Here is a 23113-nt window from a genome sequence, read left to right on the forward strand (position 1 = left end):
CTTATCTTTACCCTGTGCTTCAGTCTAATAATCATTACTAAAATACAGATAATAAATTGCTGTCTTGGTAAACCTTGTTGGCATTTCATTTTAGTAGCTAATCTGGGAGAATGCATTTGAGTGAATCATGTGTCAAGTGACATTTAAGTTTTGACCCATATAGAATTGAATTTTCATAATATGTCTGAAGTCTGGTTATTGTAAATCCTTTATCATCATATAATAACTAGAGGCCCAATGCACGAATTTGTGCATGGGTGGGGCCTCGGCGTGGCCAGAGGTCGGGCCGCTCAGGGCTGCCTTGCCCAGTACCAATGTGGGGAGGGACTGTGGGAAGTGGGCTGGTCCAGGAAGGTTGGCTGTAGGAGCCACTGACCACCAGGGGGCAGTTCCTGCATTGAGCATCTGCCCCCTGATCTTCGGTGTACATCACAGCGCCCGCTCAACTGCTCATTTAGTCAACCTGTTGTAAGGTTGCTTAGGCTTTTATACATATAGATAAAACTCTAGCCATTAGTGACTTAGGAAATGCTCAACAGATCTAAACAATATGGACCTAAATAGTCATGAGTGAGTATAGCTCATCTTTAATGTTTGTACAAATTAAAAATTAGTAAAATCATTTATGGTTAAGAAAAATATAGACATGAGCTTACTTTAATAGAGATAAATAGAATAAATGGAGATCAAGTAAGCCAGAACCATCTAAACCCTGAATGCCTTGTAACATTAATTAAATTAGTTGTCATCAACATAGCTTACTATTTTATTGATATATTCTTATAAATAATATAAATTTAAATTTTAAAAGAAACGTTAAAATTAAGATCAACATATGGTTAGTGCAATATATATATATATATATATATATATATATATATATATATATATATATATATATTCTTTATATTCAACATGTATAAAGGCCTAACTAGGTGCATCATTTATATTGAATTATTTGAGCATTAGCTTTCCCCCTCCTGATTCGATGGCCATATGTTGAAGGGCAAGTAAGACACACATGGGAAAAGCCCACACCTAACTCATTTCAGCACACCTGCTTGGCTCCTTCTACTTATATACCCTGCATTCCTGCTGACTACAATTTGACTAATCCTCTGACCTCATAAAGACTGCCAGGAGCTGGCATGTGTGAGCAGCATGAAATCAAATGTGCCATATTGTTCAGCATCTGTTCCTAACTCTCCATGAAGTTTTCTTTGCAAATAGCACAGGCCTGTCAGTTTCAATCAGCTCTGCTGAGAACTTCACTAAGATGCATTAGCCTTCATCTAGGATTGCTCTTTATATCATCGGACCTACACACGAGGCACCTAGGTACACAATGGAAAGGTGTAATGTTCATATGCCTAGCTTTTGCTCTCATATTCCTATGTGTTTTTGAGATCGGAATGTTAAGTATATATTTCTTTTAGTAACTGTTGCATCTCTCTCTTTCTTCTGGAAATGCTTCTCTGTAGGTTTTGATAAACACTTTTGACTTCTATTCCTTGAGCATTCCCTTTATCTCGTCTTCATTGCCGACAATAACAAAATGTAAATATATTAGTGCCCTTCTGTAGAAACACATTTCAAAAATTTGTAGTGCACTTTGAAATGGGATCAATGGCTTTCATATCAGAAATGGTAATTAAAGAAAAATTATTTTATAAATTAGGAATGCAGAAGTGCTGCGTTATAGGCAATGCCTGATTTTAGGCTTGCAACAGATAAATGTATTTAAATATTTAAACATCTTTAATCTGCCAAAGGCTTAATCTGAAAGATACTAAATAAATATCCCCACATATTCCAATATGCAAAAACATTCATTTGCATATTGTGCTATTACAGTTATTTGAAGTCATAAAAATTAGATGTCTGTCCTTAAAATATCTAAGAAAACATAATTGTGAAGATAAAATATGTTATTAACCTCAAAGTACAGTATGCTTTTTCTTTTTCCAATCAGTTCTAAAATATAAGTAATCTAATATGTAATAATTATTTATAATATATTACCAGCTCATAGATCTTTCAACACCGCCTGATAGAACTATTATTTCTAATATACACATTCATTAATTCTCCTTTTTGTAAAGAAGAAAGATCTGATTCGGTTTGACCATGTTTTTATTTATTAACAGTTTAAGTTGATTGGTCAAATATATTCTGGGCATCTTGTCCTGGAAATGCACATTGCAGGGCATTCATAAATGTCTGGCATTTAGGAGATATCATTTTTAAGATATATTTTTATTTATTTCAGAGAGGAAGGGAAAGAGAGAGATAGAAACATCAATGATGAGAAAGAATCATTGTCTGGCTGCCTCCTGCATGATCGATCCCTACTGGGGATGAAGCCCACAACCCGGGCATGTGCCCTTGACTAGAATCAAACCCAGGACGCTTCAGTCCACAGGCTGACACTTGATCCACTGAGCCAAACCGGCTAGGGCTAGGAGATATCATTTAATGTCTCAAATACAAAAGTGCTCCTGTTAATTCTTTGAAGGGACAAGGAGATTGGCAAAAATCTAATGTTGCATGGTTCACTACTGAATATTTAATACTAAAATGAGTTGTGAAAAAGTAATTAAATTACTTTAAAGTTCTATAAAGTAAATATTTTTTATCAGGTATGATTTTTAATATTTCTTGAGTGGTAAAAACATTATCAAGAAAAATCCCTTACTATGTAGAAAAATTCATTTCTTGATCATAAAGAATAAGTGAAGTTCTACTCTATGTGTATAGATGAGACCTGAGATCCCATAGTAGCTGGTAGTCTAACGGCTCCCAAGAATACAAGAACCTTGAAATAACCCTAGTAGTTTTGAAGAGTATGCAAAAAATAGGCACGAAGATAAAAGAAGGAATCTAATGTATGCCAATTAATAGATTGCCTCTTTTAATTCTATTTCCCAATCCCAACTATTGTCTCCTTTCCTACTAGTTTATTTCCTCTCCTACTCATAGAATAATCATATCCAATCTTCTAAGCACTATAACATATAGCTACTAGATTGTAATTTCATTATTGCATTTAAAACCATCACACTATTATCTAAAATAGCTAAAGGTTAAATAATCTTAGAAGGTACATGGATCCCTAAAGAAAAAATACCAGCCCTTTTGTAAGCAGCCTTAATAAAATAGATCTTGCAATTAACATTTCAGGTATAAAACTTGATTTAAAATGACCAATTTTATCACACAAATGAACAAATATAAAATTAATTAATAGTTTCATTGGTTAATTGTTTTAGTTAAAATTTTAAAAATATATATTGAAAACATTATTAAAATACCTGAATGTCATTATATAAGGACCGTACAGATATGTCTGTATGCCAAGGTACAGCACTAAAAATCACAGAGGTGTCCACAAATGATGGAGAATTATTTGTGTCCCAGAATCTGAATAAAACTAACATTTTTATTGCAAGAGTATACTTACTTTTAAGCAATAGAAAATTGCTAGAGTAAACTTTTAAGTTTAGCTAGCTAGAGTATTACCAATCTTTAGTAGATAGTTTAGTAGAAAATGGACATCAGCAGAATAATCACTTGTAACCTCCATACATGCTATATGTATCTCCACTGGGTGAATGAGATGGACCTTGAATTGGCTCAGAATTTTAAAATTGTACCATTTTTTAAGAAGAATCTGTGCTAAGATGAGAGTTAACAGCTGTTAAACTTTATGAGAGCAAGTGGAAAAGCATCCCTTTCTCAGAGAAAATGGGAATGTAGAAAAATGTAAGAGGAAACCAGCCATGAGCTGACTTACAGTGCAAAAGTGTTGTGCGTGTGTGTGTGTGTGTGTGAATCCATGAGCGCTGCAACAGCACACTGAATAGCATTGTCTGGGCTAAACAGATCCAAATGCATGCTGGCATCTGGCCATGCAGTAGGAAACTGTGGTGCAGATGTTGAGACCAGAGAAGTCTGAAGTGCCGGATGACAGCTGAAGTTGTGATGTAGCAGTTGTTGTGAGGGCACAGACAGGGCTTATTTGTAGAGAGGGCAGAATGAAGCAGGTGCATAGAGAGTCAGGGATAATTAGATGCTCATGAAAAAAATGGGAGAGAAGCTATTTATTAGAGACTAGAGGCCCAGAGCATGAAAATCGTGCACTCAGGGGGGTGGGTTCCTCAGCCCAGCCTGCGCCCTCTTGCAGTCTGGGAGCCCTTGGGGGGTGTCTGACTGCTGGCTTAGGCTTGCTCCCTGCAGTCAGATATCCTTAGTGCTGACACAGAGGCAGGAGAGGTTCCAGCCATCGCCACTGCACTTGCCAGTGAGGGCCTGGATTCTAGGTGAGTGGAGCTCCCTCTCTGGGAGTGCACTGACCACCAGGGGCAGCTCCTGCATTGAGCATCTGTCCACTGGTGGTTAGTGTGCATTATAGCGACCGGTTGTTCTACATTTTCAGTCAATTTGCATATTAGCCTTTTATAATATAGGGTGTTTCACTCCTAGTGTGGAACTGCTCTGGAATTTTTAATATTTGAGATGAGCTGAGTGACTTTCCTCATATTTAAAAGTTATCCAGTGGAACAACTGTCCATTCCATTTTTAGAATTGTCATCTTATTTATTTGCCTTCTTTCCTTTGTTTTTTCTTTCACTCCAATCAATAGCTAAGTATTTATTGATCATATAATACATGATGCCACTTTGCAGTGATGGGGAAACAAACATAGAGTTTTATTTCTGAGGCGTTCCCTCTTCTAGTGCAGATTTATAAGCAAAGAGCTAATTCACACACACAAGGGAGCAGTACCCTTGATGTAAAATTGACCAATTGCCTTGGTGGGAGGGAAAAGGGTGTTAAGGGTCAATGTATGCAATTCTGCCATCTACAAACAGGGTACAAACTCACTGAAAGAAAATACAACGTTTATGGTTTTTTCTAATACCCAGTGCATATCACAGAATATTGGATATTTTAGGCTGATATAACTGAGAGCCATTGCAATTTTGAAAATTTTTTTTCAGGTCATTTATTACTGAACCCTCTTATAAATAAACACAGGGAAGGAATATAGCTTCTATGATTAGCATACTCTTCTTAGTTATTTGTATTTAAAGTTGAATTAATAAAATAAGGATAACTATTCAGTAAAGTCTTTGCGATCCTTTAGGTTTACTCAGCAACATTCTGTGATTTGTGTTAGAGTTCGGCATCTAAACTTCATTCAGTAATTTGTACCTATTCACTAATCCGGCTGTTGGTGCCTAAGCTGAGATAACTGATTGACCTAAAGCAGTATAAAACAGTTTATTTGGGGCTCAAGTGACATTAAAATGATATATGATTTAAATTTGATTATTTAGATTTTATTATGATACATTTCTTTTTTAAAATATATTTTTATTGATTTCAGAGAGGAAGGGAGAGGGAGAGATAGAAAACACAATGATGAGAATCATTGACTGGCTGCCTCCTGCATGCCCTGGACTGAGGATCAAGCCTGCAGCCTGGGCATATGCCTTGACCAGGAATCAAACTGTGACCTCCTGGTTCATAGGTTGATGCTCAACCACTGAGCCATGCCAACTGGGCTTATTCTGATATATTTTAATGTTCTGTTTGAACAAAAGCAAAATAATGCTTTATTATTTTTAATTTTAGGCAATCTCTGTGAGATGAATGAAGTGTAATATGAGTAAGAAAATTTTAATGAGTAAGAAAATATTCCTTTTTTCTTAAAAACTATTATGCAATTAAGTTAGCATGTACCTAATAATAATTTTAGTTATGTCCATGCAGTGACTCATAATAAAAAAGAATACATCTGATATAAAAATGAATCATGGTTATCACTTTATTAGCCTACTATATTCTCTCTCCACATGAGCTGTAATTAAAATTATTCAATCTACCAAAAAGTATTACTTAAACATGAAGAGAAGTAATCTTAGTATAACTAAGCTGGTTTTGCAGTGTTAAGTCATAATCATTTTACTGAAAGGGAAACACAATTTATTAAAATTATATAACTCATTTCATATTTTTTCATTTATAACTATCATTAGATCATTCAGTGCTTTCAGGACTGCTCCAAATTACTTTAAGAAGAGTCTACAGTGACGATGGAATTTCAACATACTTCTTGGGACATTTAGGTTATAGTCTAGGGAAATAAAGACATTGAATGTGACAGATTAGATAACATTGTAATAATTGAAGAGAGAGAAATATTCATGAACTAAAATAAAGCAGTAAGTTGATTATGAAAATCTTACTGGTGGGGGAAGTTATGTGGTAGGTACATGGGGATTTTATAATATTTTTTTAAAAATTTTTTAAGTCAAACTATTTCAAAATAAAATTTTACAATAAACTGATATTTTGATAAATATCAGTTAAAATTAATGAAAAAACTGATTAAGTACAGTTAGACTTCAGTATTTTCTCATTATCTTAAAAATAAACAGTAAGAGCCCCAATTCATGATGGATGTCAGTAGGAAAATATGCCCACAGACTAAATGTAAATATTATTAAATTATCTTCAAAGCTGCCATACATACAGTCAGAACAAAATGCCTGAAAGTATTGTTTTTCTGTGAAGAGTTCTTTTTTATCAAAATGTAAACATATAACATAAAAATAAAATACTGTCTAAATTTGATCTAAAAGAGTCTGCTATTTAAAGATAAGATCTACATCAAATTCTCCAGGGTCCCAGTTGAACACAACTGGCTCCCTGGCATAGAGAAGTCACTAACCAAAGTTTTTAAAGAAAAACAATGAAACTCTCACAAATATTTGAACAGATGATTTTTTGGGGAGGGTAAAATACTGTAATACTGTAATGGGAAATAGAAGCACTTAAACATCATTTTTTTTTTTTTAGCCTAATATATGCTCAAAGCAAGATTTAGGTAGCAACAAGGCTGCTTTCCAAGAGCAATACTGCATTTGCAGGTCAGGCTAGTCTAATCCCAAGATGATAACTGCAAATGAAAACTTAAATCACTTAGTTCTAAGTTGCTTTCACATGGAATCTAATATTTTTTTTAAAAAATTAAAGGTTGTGTACGATACCAGCAAAACCTGAAATAACCGAAACCATTAACATAAACTCAATGTGATGGCTTTGTGATGTGTCAACTTGGTTAAGCTGAACTACATTCCTCATAATTGCCTTTCTATATGTTGCTGAATAGGGTAGCCTAGAGAAATACGCTCTGAGATAGTTGGAGAAAAAAATAGAGGCAGTGGCCATTTCTCTCAGTTAATCACTAATCTAGGGGCTTCAGTTGTAATTAGCCTCTCTAAACATCTGGCTTTTAGTTAATCAAAAGGAAGCGTATCCTTATTGTGCGTGACTTAACCAGTCAGGAGCCCCATAAAGAGGGCTTATACATTCCCTGAGGTCAGAGACCTCACACGTATGTACGTATGTATATAATGACAACTAGATATCTACACATGATTGCTTCCCCAGGGTTTTCTTAAAACCACAGCTGTGGTTATGTCTTCACCCTAAATCTTCTAACCTATGGACTCTCTCTGCACTCCAGGCTGAGTGCCTCCTGGTATCAGTACTCACTGCAGAGTCTTTGGAACCTCCATTGTAATTTCTAAAGTTCACTATTCAAGTTGCAGAGATAGTTTGGCTTAATAACACAGACAGCTTGGACTACATCTCTATTGCTTTCCCTATTTTTTATTTACCGTTGGTTAAATGTGGGCATTTGAAAATGTGTTTACATGACAATGTCCTCTGCAAAATTTCATCACCTTGTGAAAATTGTCCACACAGGTGTTTGGATAGAGCTCCCTGGATTTAGGTGGAGCATGTGGGGAACTTTAGCCCATAGGGTATAAAGAAGACTCTTCACCTCTCAGTCATTACTCTAAGGCTCTTTCTGCTTTCACCTTTAGTTATTGGCTTAATTTTTAAATTCTGCATTTTTCAACAAAATGTGTCACTCTGAGGCTTTGCTCACTTTTTGTCTCCTTCCTTCCTTCCTTCCTTCCTTCCTTCCTTCCTTCCTTCCTTCCTTCCTTCCTTCCTTCCTTCCTTCCTCCCTCTCTCCACCCTCCCTCCCTCCCTCCCTCCCTTCCTTCCTCAACAAACATTCAAGCCTCTACTATAATCAGTCTAAATAAAACTATTTTAGGCGATAGCAATTCAAATCCACTCTCATGGATTATTAAAATAACGGTGCTTTGATTTATACACTTGATCGAGAGCAGAACATTTATTTACATTAAAAAGGGAATTAAACCCATGTAACCATGAAGCAAAAATATGTACAAACACCTGCAATACAGTACCATCTTTATTATAATGTATGTGGCTAGATATGAAATATTTTAAGTGATCTATTTATAATACAGAAGTTGAAAACTTCTATCCATTTGCTACTTATTGTGAATTAGTTTATTGAGAATAATATTCTATCTTTGCCAACTTTAATTGATTTTTAAGTTCATTAATGTTTATTTGTCATCAAAATAATCTTTTTCTATGATATTTTAGAGACTTTGCATAATATTGCATACATTGTTTTAAATATGAATGTTTCACTTGCTGTTTTACCTTAAACACTTATCCAAAATCATTATTATTTGAAAAATTAAGCTTAATGATTAAAACTACACACATTTATTATTATTGCTTTAATTTTTCTTGTTTAGATCTTTGCATTGTTTCATATAAATATAATATGCACTTTTTAGACAAAAATTTTTCCCCTCATTCCTAATTATTTTTAGGGTACATGCCAGAGGATTTTTATGGCATTAAATGCCTTTGCATGATACTATAATGGTGGATATATCTAAGTTTTTCCTTGTAACTTTTAACCTGCTTAGATTTGGCTTGTGTACTCAGAGTGAAAAACACGCTGCAGTAACTCCAGCCAACAGTTAAATGACTGTCAAGCCTGGGAATAAATCAGACAGCTACAAGATGACTGGACAGCTGACTGAAGATCCATGAGGAAGTCCTGCCAACATTCGATGAGGGAAATGCACAGTCAATCCACAGATACCTACATTAATAGAATATTTATTGTTTTCACTTATTGGGGTTTGTGTCTGTATAACATTCTTGTGGCAATTGATCACTGGTAATTTGCACCTGTTTAAAATGCCTGCTTGTATCTAAAAGTTAAGCATGTCTATAATCTTATATAATAAAATCCTAATATGCAAATTGACCGAACGGCAGAAGGGTCAGTTGAATGACCGGTTGCTATGATGCCCACTGACCACTAGGAGGCAGATGTTGAATGCAGGAGCTACCCCCAGCCTCGCAGGCCCCAGGGCAGCCAAGGTGGGTGCCAGTGGGGGACCCCCAATCACCCCACCAGTTGCACCATAGGTCAGCCCTGATCAGTGGTCAGGCCTAGGGACCCTACCCATGCATGAATTTCGTGCACCAGGCCTCTAGGTTCTTATTAGAATAAAACAATACTCAGATAAGAGGCTACGTTTCATTTGTACAAATTACAGGAAAAGTTAGAGAAAGTATTGTTACTCTGTAGTTTTGTTACAATTAATATGCTGTAAGTGTGATAATGAATCAAAAGAAAATTACAGCAACAGTATACATTAATATTAACAGAGATTAAACTAATAACCTCACCATCATTCCAAAATTAAATAGAAAATATTCAATGTCATGCCCCTATTGAAAATATGAGTTACGTTTGAAGACTAGCAACAATAAGAAGTATATTATTATTGAAATTAATACAATTCATATAAATTCCTGTCCAAAAAGATTATTTTTAGTAAAGTAATATCTTTGTGTAGAAACAACACATATGACATTTCAACTGTTTTTAAAAAGCAAATGGTTACCTTATTTTTATAAAATAGCAAAACATGAACCCCTCAAGATAATTATTTGGTTATAAAACTTAATCCACTGCCAAAGTTCTTACTAAAATAGACAAATTATGTAAGACATACCAAATGCTATTATTTTTATGTAAGACATACCAAATGCTATTATTTGTGAGAATAAGCTCACACGCACATACTACCTTAAGTTCAATGTGACCTAACATAATATTTCATGTTCTGCCTGTGAGTCACCCTCACGGGCATGTAACGGTATCTTTCTGGACCTCCATCTTTACTACGTAAAATGAGGCACTGAATTAGTCAGTAAATGAACAAACAGAACTCATAGTTACAGAGAACATTTTGATAGTTGCCAGATGGGAGAATGCTTGGGAGAACGGATGCAAAGGCCAAGCGATTAAGCAGTACGAATTGGTGGTTATAGACTAGTCACGAGGATGTGAGGTACGGCACAGAATAGTCAATGGTATTGTAATACCTATGCCTGGTGTCAGATGATACTAGATTAATTAGGGCGATCTCTCCATAAGGTTTGTAAATGTCTAATCACTGTCTCATGCACCTGAAACTAAAATAATATTGTAGGGCAACTAATTGAAAAAATTAAAAAATATATATTTACAAATATATGAACTAACAAGTCTGTACTTTTTATAACTTATTATTCAATGGCTAATTTTCTTAATCCTGTGTTATTTTCTTGCAGAATATTTCGTAGTATAGTGTACTTCATTTTGCATAGGCTGTATATAGTTTGTGATTTATCTTTTGCCACCGTTTTTGTAGTTTATTTCAATAACACAAACTACCACTTGGTACTGGTTTGAACTTGGATAAAAATGACTAAATTTTTCTTTATAAACTCAAGGAAAGAAAATGTACTGCTGGGCTAAGACTAAGCATGAAAGATTTCATCTGAGAGGAACAATTTGTCAGAAAATTATGAGGAGGTGCAAACAGAAAGTTATAATGGAAGTGGTCTTGCAACATTAACTATATCATTCACTCCCATAAATTCTGTAATAAATCCACACACAGCACACTGAGGGGCGGTGCAGGCCTGATGGTTCTCCAGCAGGCAGGCTGCACGGCTGGCATTCTCCTGCAGGATGCTCATAGCACAGAAGGTAGCAGCCCACCTTGGCGTGGGCTAGACATCGTGAGTCATGTACTGAGAGGTACACTGGGAAAACGAAAATGCCAGCCCAGGAAAGTGGACAAAAGCTATGATCCTAAATCACCCTCAGATTAATCTGTTATCATGGCCAATCCGTTACTCCTCGGCAAAATATAGTTTAACCAGGGCAATACATGGATGGGAATCAAAGGAAAAATAACCTTTATGAAAATCACTGTCTGCTTTATAAAGGTACCACTAATAAATCTCATTCTCCATCCAGAAATTAAATTCCAATGTCCACGCTGCCAAACTCAAAGGTGTAGTCACGCCTGGGACTTACTGAGGAGTTTTCACTGTTCTAATGACTCACTGACTATGAGAGATCGGGTAGATTCCTCCATTACATTAATAACAGCTGAGAGGATTGAGATACCTTTTGCCCAATAAATTCAAAATATCATGAAAAAAGCAGTCATGTCATTTGTAGATATTTAATGGTGGCGTTTAAATGCACTGAGCTGTACAGGGAAGCAAGCCATTTAGGAAAAATATTAAACTAATTTAATTTTACTAATATTAATGTAATAAAAAGTGGTGGGAAAAGCATAAGTTTTAAAATCATATAGCCCTTGCATCTACCTTTGCTCACCAGTATGACCTAGGAAGTTTATTTAATTTCCCTAAGCCTCTGTTCCTTCAATTGTTGAAGGGGATATAACATTCACTTGGAAATGTCATTGTGAAAGTCAAAGTCTGGTCTTTCAAGCACATACTCTTGCTGAATATAAACTACATGCTCAATAAAAAATGGGATCCCGGACATCATAAACGGCAATCTCATAACTGAAGAGTTATAGCCTAAAGGTTATAATTTAGGATGCTGTAAACATAATTCAGATTACAATATCTCAATCCAGTAGTAATTTAAAACTCTGGACATTAAAGGATATTGAAACATTTAGGCTCAAGAATGGAAATCCCACTATATCATTCCTTTTTAAGTACTACTTTTTATGAATGGTTCAAGAAGACATTAGCACTTTCTAGCGAATGAGCTTTCTCATTCAGACAGGCCAGGAGGCTCACGTTCAGGTAGTGCAGGTTCATAGCTTAGGTCAGTTGTCGGCAAACCGCGGCTCGCGAGCCACATGCGGCTCTTTGGCCCCTTGAGTGTGGCTTTTCCACAAAATACCACGGGCAGGCGCGCACGTACAGTGCAATTGAAACTTCGTGGCCCGTGCGCAGAAGTTGGTTTTCGGCCTGGGTGAGTCTATTTTGGAGAAGTGGCGTTAGAAGAAGTGTGGGGTGTCGGTCGGTCGGTCGGTCGGGCCACGCGGTGCAGGCGGGCCTCGGGATACGCAGCGCAGGGGAGGAGCGCGATTCATGCCTGAGTTGAGTGAGCCAGTCAGTCAGGCACTCTGTGCAGTGGTTAGTGCTAGTCGTGTCCGCAAATCGCGTGCGGGTGATAAAAGTACCTATTCGAAGCATAAAGTTACCTGTATTTTTCCAACCAGCTGCAAATCCTACAGGTATTTTTGTCGTCAATTTAAGAATTGTAATTCTTTTGTGTTGGTGGCTTTATTATTATAAAATGAAACATTTTTTTAGGTGCCCTGTTTGAGATGGCTACAAAGAAGAAGCAAAGAAAAACAGAAGACGAAAACCGTGAATTTAAAGTTGAATGTACCTACCTATACAGTGTAAGTTTAAAAAATTTGGCTCTCAAAAGAAATTTCAACTGTTGTGCTATTAATATTTGACTCTGTTGACTAATGAGTTTGCCGACCACTGGCTTAGGTCATTAAAATAACGATGATTTTGACAGCTGAACTGTTCCTCTTAGAAGTTTTAGGTGAACTGTTTTATATCTCAGCATTAAATTAGAATTTCAAAAGGAATCTTAATGATCCTTTCGTCATGCCAAGGGAATAATACATTTCCTGTGATAAAATACATCGTATAAAATAACTTTAATTATTAACAGCTAATAATGGATGGAAAGCATATATGTCAATACACATAACTGACACCAACTGAGGGCTTACTCTGTGGCTCAATTTTACAAATTTTTACAAATGTTCAGGTATTTAATGCTTCTCATATCTCTGTGGATCAGTGCCTTTAACCATTTCACAGATGAAGAAAGTGGGTGGAGTTAGAGAGGTTAAGTACCTGACAGGAGGTCATGTTGCTACTGGTCATCATTGAGCCAGAATGCCCTCTGGCTACCCAGCTCCAACACTCATTCTTTTAACCTATAGACATGTCATTAGCATGAACATGATTACAAATGCTCTCATTTATTTATAATTTATTACTAAATACACATCCTTTTCTGTCTAGGATGGTTTATGCTCAATAGAAAATTCAAGTTAATTCACATGATGTCTGGGATAATTGTGAAGTTGAAACAGGAAATGAGTAAGAGTAATAGTAACAAACTCTTACATAGCTGTTTGGACATGCCAGACACATCTAAAGAATTTTTACTATTTTAATTTTGATTTCTACAACAATCTAATGAAATAAATAATAAAATTGCACCCATTCTACAGAATGGCAAACAGCCACAGTTTAAATAACTTGCCTTAGGTAATGTAGCTAATAAACTATGAAAGCTAGATGTGGACCCAATGGTCAGGTGCCAGAATCCATGCTTTTTAAAAAAATATATGTTTGTACTATTTCAGAGAGAAAGGGAGAGAAAGATAGAAACATCAATGATGAGAGAGAATCATGGATCAGCTGCCGCTTGCATGGCTCCCACCAGGTATTGAGACTGCAACCTGGGTATGTGCCCTGACCAGGCATCAAACCATGACCTTTGGTTCATAGGTCGATGCTCAACCACTGAGCCACACTGGTCGAGCGTTTATATCTATCTTTTTCACTCTATAGCAGTGATGGCAAACCTATGACACGCATGTCAGAGGTGTCACGTGAACTCATTTTTTTGGTTGATTTTTCTTTGTTAAATGGCATTTAAATATATAAAATAAATATTAAAAATATAAATCTTTGTTTTACTATGGTTGCAAATATCAAAAATTTCTATATGCGACACGGCACCAGAGTTAAGTTAGGGTTTTTCAAAATGCTGACACACTGAGCTCAAAAGGTTTGCCATCACTGCTCTATAGTATAAACTCATTTCCTTTTTCTTCATTCTGTGCAGTTGAATATCTCAATAGCAAAGTGATTTTATTCTGTTTCCCACAAAATGAGAAACAGAATAAAATCACATCAACCATACAGATCATGCACAATACTGGCCATGCTGATAGACTCCATGAAGTATCGTAAAACAGGTTGGCAGCTACCTTTGTTGTGCTGAAAACACAATATTTTGATAACAATAACATGCCTAGTTTCTTCAAATAAAAGATGTTCACAGCCAGATATTTTTTATGTGTTGGATGGCAATAGTTAAAATAAAAAAGATACACATTTGTGCAGATCAATAATAATCTCCAGACAACTTACACATCATTTACTGCTTCTTACTATATTGTGGCAAGTGGTTTTGGTATTCACTCTAGAGATAGATACAATCGTAATATAACAGGGAAAACATAAAATTGATTTTTTTTTACTGCTCTCATATAAGAGGATTACAAATTATTTCTCGCTTTTCAAGTACATACAACTTAATCTGATGTGTAGTATTCAGGACCATTAAATTCAGCAACTACTTACATAATTTGGAATTTCTCTGAATTACGAATTACTGCATTGATACAGGGAACATGTTACCTTACAAAGATTAACTTGATGCAGTCGTTACAAGTTCATCTCTCCTTTTATTTTAGCTGCATACAAATAGCTGATATGGGTGAAGGAAGGATAGTCTTCCATTTTGTGTATAAAACAGTAAAATTTTAATTTCAAAATAAGTAATATATGCCCCAAATTAAAAATTATATGTGCAAATATCAAGCCCCCTATGGAAATAGATTCCTTTTCAATATCCCCAGGAATATGATGACATTTACTCTTCTGCCAGCTGAGGTTCAAATTAGATAGCTCCATATGAGACAGACACCCCGAGGCCTGCGTGGATCCTGAGGACAAAGGTGATTGTTTCAATTATTTTCTTTGAATGGCTTATCCAGCCTTGGCCTCAGCATGGGGCAAGACATTGGGAGCCCGATGCATGCAGCCATGTAATTATGCATTTAAGTCTATTTTCCTAATTAATTTAAATATGCTTGAGAAGCTTACATGGCTTGCCTCTGAATAATCCTGTGGCCTGGTCCCCGAGTGGGATCTAAGCCCCTGAGGTGAGAGTTGATCACATCTGTTTGAAAGATGCTTCTTGGTAGAAGAAACTGAAGGCTCAAAATTTCAAAACCTGGAGAAAAAGCTACTCGTATCTCTTATTGATTTTTATTTTTTATTCTTGGTTAAGATAATGAGGTTGAGAAAGCTGCTGTCAGCCATTGCAAGTTTGACTGATGGTTACCACAGCATAGAAGAATCTGCAGAAATAAACACATTGCCCCCACTCATGTGATAAACGATTCACTAATGAAACCCAGACACTACTGAGAGAAGACAGGCCCAGAGCTCAGAGGAACTGAATGTCTAGGGGAAGCATTAGTAACATTTGTGCCAAAATATATCCACGCGTGTGTAGGGGAAGAGGAGAGGACAGGACTGACTGAGCCAACTCTTGAGATGAAGGAATGGCTCAGATGTATTACCGGACTCTCAGAAAGCAACGACTGGCCTAGTGACCCTCACACCCATCTCTAGGCACCCACAGGCTTAGGCCTGGATCAATGACCCTGAACATGTATCCATGTCTAGGCTACCGGTAATTTCTCAAATCCTCGAACATACTGATTCCTGCCCACCCTGTTTTGTCTTCCATTCCGTTTTTGATGAACTCCCAGATGTGCACTGTTTTGAATAAGATGGAGCCCTTGCTCAGCTGATTCTCCTCTGTGAGCATGTGCTGCTTTCTCATGATTTGCACAGGTGTGGCTGTTTTCTCTCTTGAAGGGGAGGCCACCTGCCCTCGCCGGCTCTTTCTGCATCCAACCGCGGTGCCCTATGCCATGGACAGATGCTGGCTCATTTTGCCCTTTGTGATTCTGTTTTGACTTCTAGCTAGATGTTAGTGAGGTTAGGAAGAAATTACTCTTATTAAGTCAATACACAGCAGAGGTTTTGTTTTCTCATTTTTTAAAAAATGACATTCAATATAGGAAGATCAGTGAAGTTAAATACAAGCTTTCCTCTTGCCCTGAGGGCGCAGAGTTCTAAAGAACAATAGCAGTCTGGTCAGCAAGTGAAAGATCCCTGCCTGGCTGGGAAGGTATCTGGGGTCTCTAAGTAAAAGCCAAAAGGTTTAAGGGCAGAGTAGAGAAATTTAAGAATTTAGCCAGAAAATATAAATTGAACTAAGCTAGACTTTGCTGATGCAGCTAATTTTTCCAGATAAGTCATGCTAATAGGTCTATTGTACATATTCTAAACTCAGCAATGAATTATAAAATTATTTTATTTTAGGTTGATTTAACTTCTGGTTTGTCTTTTATTTATCATACCCATACTAAAAAAATGAGGTAACCATCTCACAACAATTATAGACATTGGTTCATGCAGCCCAGGCAAAATTCCAAAGTTTAGGTTTGAACAGGCAATAGATAGAGAGGCAAATATTCTATATGAAGTATCTCAAAGGTACTTGTGATTTCTGATGTTAGTATTATTGTGAAATATCATCTAATATTATCATGAAATATCAGACTCATTTCGTAGATGCCCAGGTAGAGCAAGCAATAGTTCCTGTGTATTGGTTAAAAGTTTTCTAAATTTCTAATGAATCTATGTGCTGTACTGTCTGGTTACGTAAATTTCCCACACTTAAACGGCAGGTAGTAATGCCAGATGTATTTCGTGAATACACTTATTGAAAGTAGTCTGAAAACTATATATGACAGCCTTTGGAATTTCAAGATAGATACATGTAAAGATTAAAGTGAATAACTTTCAATTAAAAAATAAGAGTTGTATGGTCTTTGAACCAAAAGCAATAGATGTAAAATAAAATCATGGTGGTACTTACCACAGTGAAATTCATAACTTTCAATATCCAAATTGTCATGGCTAAGTTAACTATCATGGTAACCAGCAGCAGAAGGACAAAGAAGTATAAGCACCTCTTTCGCCATCCATAAATGCCCACAGGGTACAGGTGTGCATTCTCAGCCTTTGGCAGGTTATTCTGTTGTGTTGCTAGTATGTATTGTTCTCGTGTCATCTGGAGAGCAAAAAGAAAAAGAAAAGCATTCAAAATTAAAACCATTGTTTTGTTTTTTTAATCAAAAGACACAAAATACCTAAGAATAATAGGTAGTGAGCGCTCACATCATTATTGCTATGTAATCAAAATAAGTTATTAATTCATTTAATTAAATGTGGTCCAGATGTTATAAATCCCCTCAACTCATTATCATCAACTTAGCCCTTTAAAGCTATTTAATTATTCTTATGTCTCTAGGATATATATTATTTTAAGTCAGGTTTATCTAACCCTAACAGTAGCCTTTCCTCTCAGGAGTCTCTGAAGATACTCAATTCTACTTCCAGTTGTCCAAAACCCAACAACTCTATAAACACTCAAGATATCCTTGGAATAAAAAATAAATAAAAATATTCTTTAGGGCAGACAGAGACCACGGTATGGCAAGGTATTGGTATGCCTTTATCTAAAAGTGCAGGATACAAGTAGCTCAGTGTATGTGATTTAATAAAACAACAATGCTTTCGCAAGAACTTATGGAAAGAAGATATGCTTTTATTTGGAATTATATAGTATAGTTATTTAATGAAAACTTTTCTTTAGAACTTTGTTGGTTATTTATTTTAGTTATATTTCAATGAGTTATCAGGATGAAACTGAACTCTGAAAGAATGAAATGATATGCCATAATATCCTAAAATGCAGCGGTTTTCAAATGGTGCTAAATTTTTTTAAAAAACATGCAATACCTGACTATTTAGTCAGGGGCACTGACCTCTCTTCCCTTAGAAGGTCAAATAAAAAAAGAGCAACATCAAACACAATAGCTATATAGTGTTTAATGAATAAAAATTATACCAATTATTTTTGTCTGATTGGCAAAAAATAGTTTTTTGGCATGCTGCAGAATTTTAGTAATTAGTTCAGTGTGCCATGAGATGGAAAAAGGTTGAAAACTGCTGCTACAATATAATATAATGATATAAGCAAAAGTAAGTTTTGGAAAAGGGGTAATATATCGATTTTGGATCTAAATTACTTCTTTCACAAAGAAAATACACTCGTTTACTGTTTGATACAACCAAGAAATATGAAAAAAGTAAAATTTATATATATATATATATATATATATATATATATATATATATATATATATGGTATATGGTATAAAATTTTCAGAATAACACATTTATTACCTAAAGGATGAAAATTTTAATTTTAATAAAATGATTTTTTTATAGAAGAATAAATATCATTTTCTTTTCTCTTTAGGTTTTTCTCAGATATCTTTTCTTGTGCATGTCAACTAAGTAATATACCAACAAAATAATAATAAATAAATTATATCAAAATAAAACAAAAAAGAATTAAAACAACCTGTCCAGTAATGTAGAATATGTACAATCAAATTATTAAGTTATGGTTTTTATTCACCCAAACCTACTCTAGATAAAATTTTGAATTGTATATTGAAAAATGCAAAGAACACAAGTTCTTATTTGGCTTTTCCCATTTTTTTTAAATTTTAGAACTATAATTTCAAATTGTATTACTGCAATATTAAATATTGTTTTCAATTTTTATAATTAAATTATATAATAAAAATAGTTATATACATTAAATCATAACTTTAATTAGAGGTGCTAATAATTTTAGGTGATCAAGAACAAATTCTTTCATAATATAAAGAATGGACTCATTTTTATTATCATTCCTACTATTCAAGTTAACATTTAATGTTTTCTTGAAACTAACCAAACAGGTTTAGTTCTTAATTAGATCAAATTTGCAGGGGAGATGTGTAACCTATGAACTGCTATGTAACATAAACGGTATAGTAGGTAACAACATGCCACTGGGGTTTTCTTTGCCTGAAGATTTTTATTGAAAACCTCATAGTTCTGGCAGTGGCTGTGATTACAGAATAGACAATAGATTATATGAAGAAGGAAAAAGAGTGACTGTAGGGACCATCGCAATGAAAGTAGAGAACAAGGAACATGGGTACAGGAGAGTAGAAACCTGCATGTACCTGACTAGCAGGGAGAACTTCCCTTCTGGAGTTGGTCTCTGAAAAATGACATATCAAATTGGGGTTATGTCAATCATGCATTGTCTCTAATCCCATAGGAAAGTACACTTCCTTCCTACAATCCTCTATTTCTCAAAATTCTATTTAGACATAAAGTGAAGATTAGTGTGAATTTGAAGAGAAATAAAAATGTATTAGGTCTCTGAAATAAAACAAACACAAATTACAGAGAAAAGGATCTTTCAGCAATAGGTTTTTATTTTCAATTTTTATTGAAAACCAAGAGATCTGGAAAACATATCAAATGCCTCTAACAATTATAAAGATCTAATTGTATAACAAAAGGCCAAGAGAAAAGGTTGTCAAGAAAACATGAAATACTTTGTTATTTGATGAATTTTATTACCTCATCTTAAAGATAAATTTAGCATTATTACTTTATATACCTTCTTCAGCACAAAATACTTTAGAGCATGTGAATTGCAAAAAGTTTGCTCTTTATTTCTTAAATCTCACAGATTTTTTTCAAGATCACAAAAGGTTGTAGTCAGTGTTATGGTGCAGTGATATTACCAGCAAAGAGTAACAACATACAACTCTAAGAGATTAAGGAAATGATCCTAAATTTGAAACTTTTACAACCTTTGCCTAAGATGTAAAATGTTGATCCATGTTCAAGTATTGAGCATATTCTAAAATATCTTGGTGCCTTGGCATTAGGAGATTTTTATAATATAGAGCATTGTTTCACCAAGTGCTATTGTCATTCTAAAGAAATCTATCAAAAAATCCACAATTGCAGAGATACTAATTTTCTCAGAACACTAAGTAGGTGTCCTGAGAAAGAGAGATGATCACAATTTCCTGAGAGAAAATACCTTGTACTGAGATAGCTCTCTGGCTCAGTCCTCTCTATCTCCATCTGCAATATGAATTCAATACCCTTAAGAACCTTTCTTTGAAATTCCTTTGGTGTTCAAGGTTGTGTACACTCCTCCTGGGTACTTAAAGTAATTACTACTTTCTGCATCTTACTTTTGCAATTCTATTTCATACCATATTTCATACTGACAGAGCATTCATTACAGTCAAATAACTTCTAAAATACAGTTTTTCTTACTTAATAGCAAGGAAGTCGTCACCTCCTTGGATCAAGATGAGTATTATTCACAATAAGGCAATCTGACTTACTTATAATCCATTGTAATTCAGATAAAGGCTGATTTAAATGTGGACATTGCAGTTTCTTTATGAAGAAACATACTTTCAATACCCTGATAATGTGAATAATATTTCCAATATGTTACATGGTTATATGAGACATGCCCGGGCAAATAGAATTAAACCTTGTAAATTCATCTTTCCCTGAAGATATGGGAAATCTGGTTTTCAGGAAGGGCTATTTTGTTCAGTAAATTTAATAACATAGCAAATAAAGACTAGAAGAGAATGAAATGTTCTGGAATGATCTTGGGAAATTCTGGTGAAGTCTACTGAGCTGGAGGGAATGTCAGAGATATTAACTAGAGTAGCCGAGAACATTGGCTATTTCCCCCTTGCCTCACAGGAGGAGGTGATAGTACCAAATACTAAGGCCAAAGAAACGTACCAATTACTCCAATGTAACTAGCATCATTATTTATTTTATATAAATATTCAGAGTAGGGCATAGCAATTGAGAGTCTAGGCAGAAGTGGGTCTTCCCTTGACAAAATATGTATTTAGTGACAACTATGTGCAGGGAGAGTTCAATATGATTCCACTCATGAATTTTACATATTTGAGAAAACACAGTCAAGAAATAGAAAACATATCAAATTGTAACATACTCTGAAGATGATAATAAATACAATGATATAATAGATAAGTACAATGACATAAAATTATATGTAATACTAAATACATTAATATACGAATAACAAAATAAGTATAATAGATAAATTATACAAATAATATACTTTTAAATTGTGATAGATTCTATGAAGATAATAGACAAGGTAATATAATGGGAAGACTACTTTAAATGTGGTAAAAAGAGAATACCTCTTAGAAGAAGGGGTACCTGAGATGAGACTGAAATGATGGAAGTCTTCTAAGAAGAAAGGTAAAACAGATCTCTGAGTATTGAAAGCCTAATTAGAGTGGGATAACTAAAAATTTAAAGTAAATAAATGAAGAATGTGGACCATTTTTTTGAGGGGGAAAGAAGAGCAAAAATGGGATTTCACATGAGAGTATGGAGTCAGATGTTGGAGTATTAATCAGGGGCCAGTGCAAGTCTATATAAAGGGAGGTAGAGAATGGAAAGGAAATAAGGATACCTAGTATAGAGCCAATTTTTGAGGTGACAAAGCTGGGACCAAGGGTTGAGCTAAGCATTCTCAGAGGTGTGGTGGTGGAGGAACTAGAGACAATGACGAATTACCCAAGTATCTGGATCCCACAAGTAGGGGTAATATGGACAGGCTGTAATTGTCATAATCCAACGAGACTAGTTCTCCATCTCATACACTAGACTTCTGACATATTTACATGGACATATGCAAAGCTAACTGTGCTGTGGTTCAAGTTCGCAGGTGCCTGGTGGGCAGGGGGCAGCACCACCTGCACAGCACACGTCTTCAGAGGCACCTTTACCGGAGATCTGTTCCATTTGGATTCTGTGTCCAACACCTAGATTGCCAATATGTAAAAGTATCATCTTTCCCTTCTGACACCAATAGGCGTTCTCCTCTTTCAGTGAGGTTGTCTTGTTTACTTTCTAAAATTTGGATGGGAGGAAAGAGGGCATGTGTGAATATTATTAGATGGGGCATCTTTCTAGATAGACAGGAAAGGCTAAAGATGATTCAACCACTGCTACTATTTGTGAGAACAGAGGAAGAAAATAAGAGGTTAAGGGAGATAATAGTGCGTAAGATAAATGTTTCAAATTGCTATTGGTGAAGGGTGAAAATAAGAGCTATTAAAGGAATGCCCTGTTTTATGTTTTCTTAGGGGGAAATGTTGTCTGAAAGGATGACCAACTGACCCTGCCACAGGTTTGTGTCTTTATGACCCTAAAAGAGAAGGGATTCAAACAACTTTAAAACAGCAGTGAGCTGAGAAGTCTGGAGGTGAGTATTTTTACAATCTGAGTTTTACCAAGAATAGACTCTAATTTTGCACATATACTTGTGGACATTAGAAAGTTAGTACAAGTGCCCGGCCTGAGTTGGCTCAGTGGTTGAGCATCGACCTCTGACTCAGGAGGTCACAGTTCTATTCCTGGTGAATGCAAATGCCCTGGTTGCAGGCTTGATCCCCCAGAGTGGGCGTGCAGGAGGCGGTCAATCCAGGATTCTCTCTCATCATTGATGTTTCTTTCTCTCTCTCCCTTCCCGTACCCTCTGAAATCAATAAAAACATATTTTAAAAAAGAAAGTTAGTACAAGCCCGGGTATTGAGAACCTATTATTTAAAGTCCAGATTTTACCACTAAATTGCCAATCTGATGATAAAGCTGTAAAGAGAACCTATTTTATATTGGAAGTGATATAATTAATACAATTGTGTTTTTTTAATTAACCACTTACAATACTACTCACAGAAACACTGGGTATGATGCAGAGATGTAAGCAAACACTGGGTATCACTGGGTATAATGCAGAGATGAAGCAGAAAGACTGGAAGGAAATAGCAAAGTATTTATCTCACTAATTTGATTTCTACATATTAAAATATAAATTGAGTATCTAATTTCTGCTTAGACTTGTTCCTTGGGTCCCCTGTTATAGGGAATAAGAATATAAAAGAGGCCAAAACAGGTTTGGTTCAGTGGATAGAGCGTTGGCCTGTGGACTGAAAGGTCCCAGGTTCGATTCCGGTCAAGGGCATGT

The 23113-nt window shown here is 35.4% G+C and overlaps 1 protein-coding gene across 2 annotated transcripts in view; it reads right to left on the bottom strand.

Moving 5' to 3' along the window:
• The window catches only part of SGCZ (sarcoglycan zeta), a 198202-nt gene extending 180981 nt beyond the window's left edge, over positions 1 to 17221 (bottom strand). For both annotated transcript variants that reach the window (XM_059681105.1, XM_059681106.1), the window contains exon 1: positions 17027 to 17221. In XM_059681105.1, coding sequence (XP_059537088.1) covers positions 17027 to 17221 — 195 coding nt within the window. The remainder of the gene's footprint in view (positions 1 to 17026) is intronic.
• Positions 17222 to 23113: the final 5892 nt, after the last annotated feature.

The sequence above is a fragment of the Myotis daubentonii genome, chromosome 2, assembly GCF_963259705.1.
Source record: "Myotis daubentonii chromosome 2, mMyoDau2.1, whole genome shotgun sequence".
Taxonomy (NCBI): domain Eukaryota; kingdom Metazoa; phylum Chordata; class Mammalia; order Chiroptera; family Vespertilionidae; genus Myotis; species Myotis daubentonii.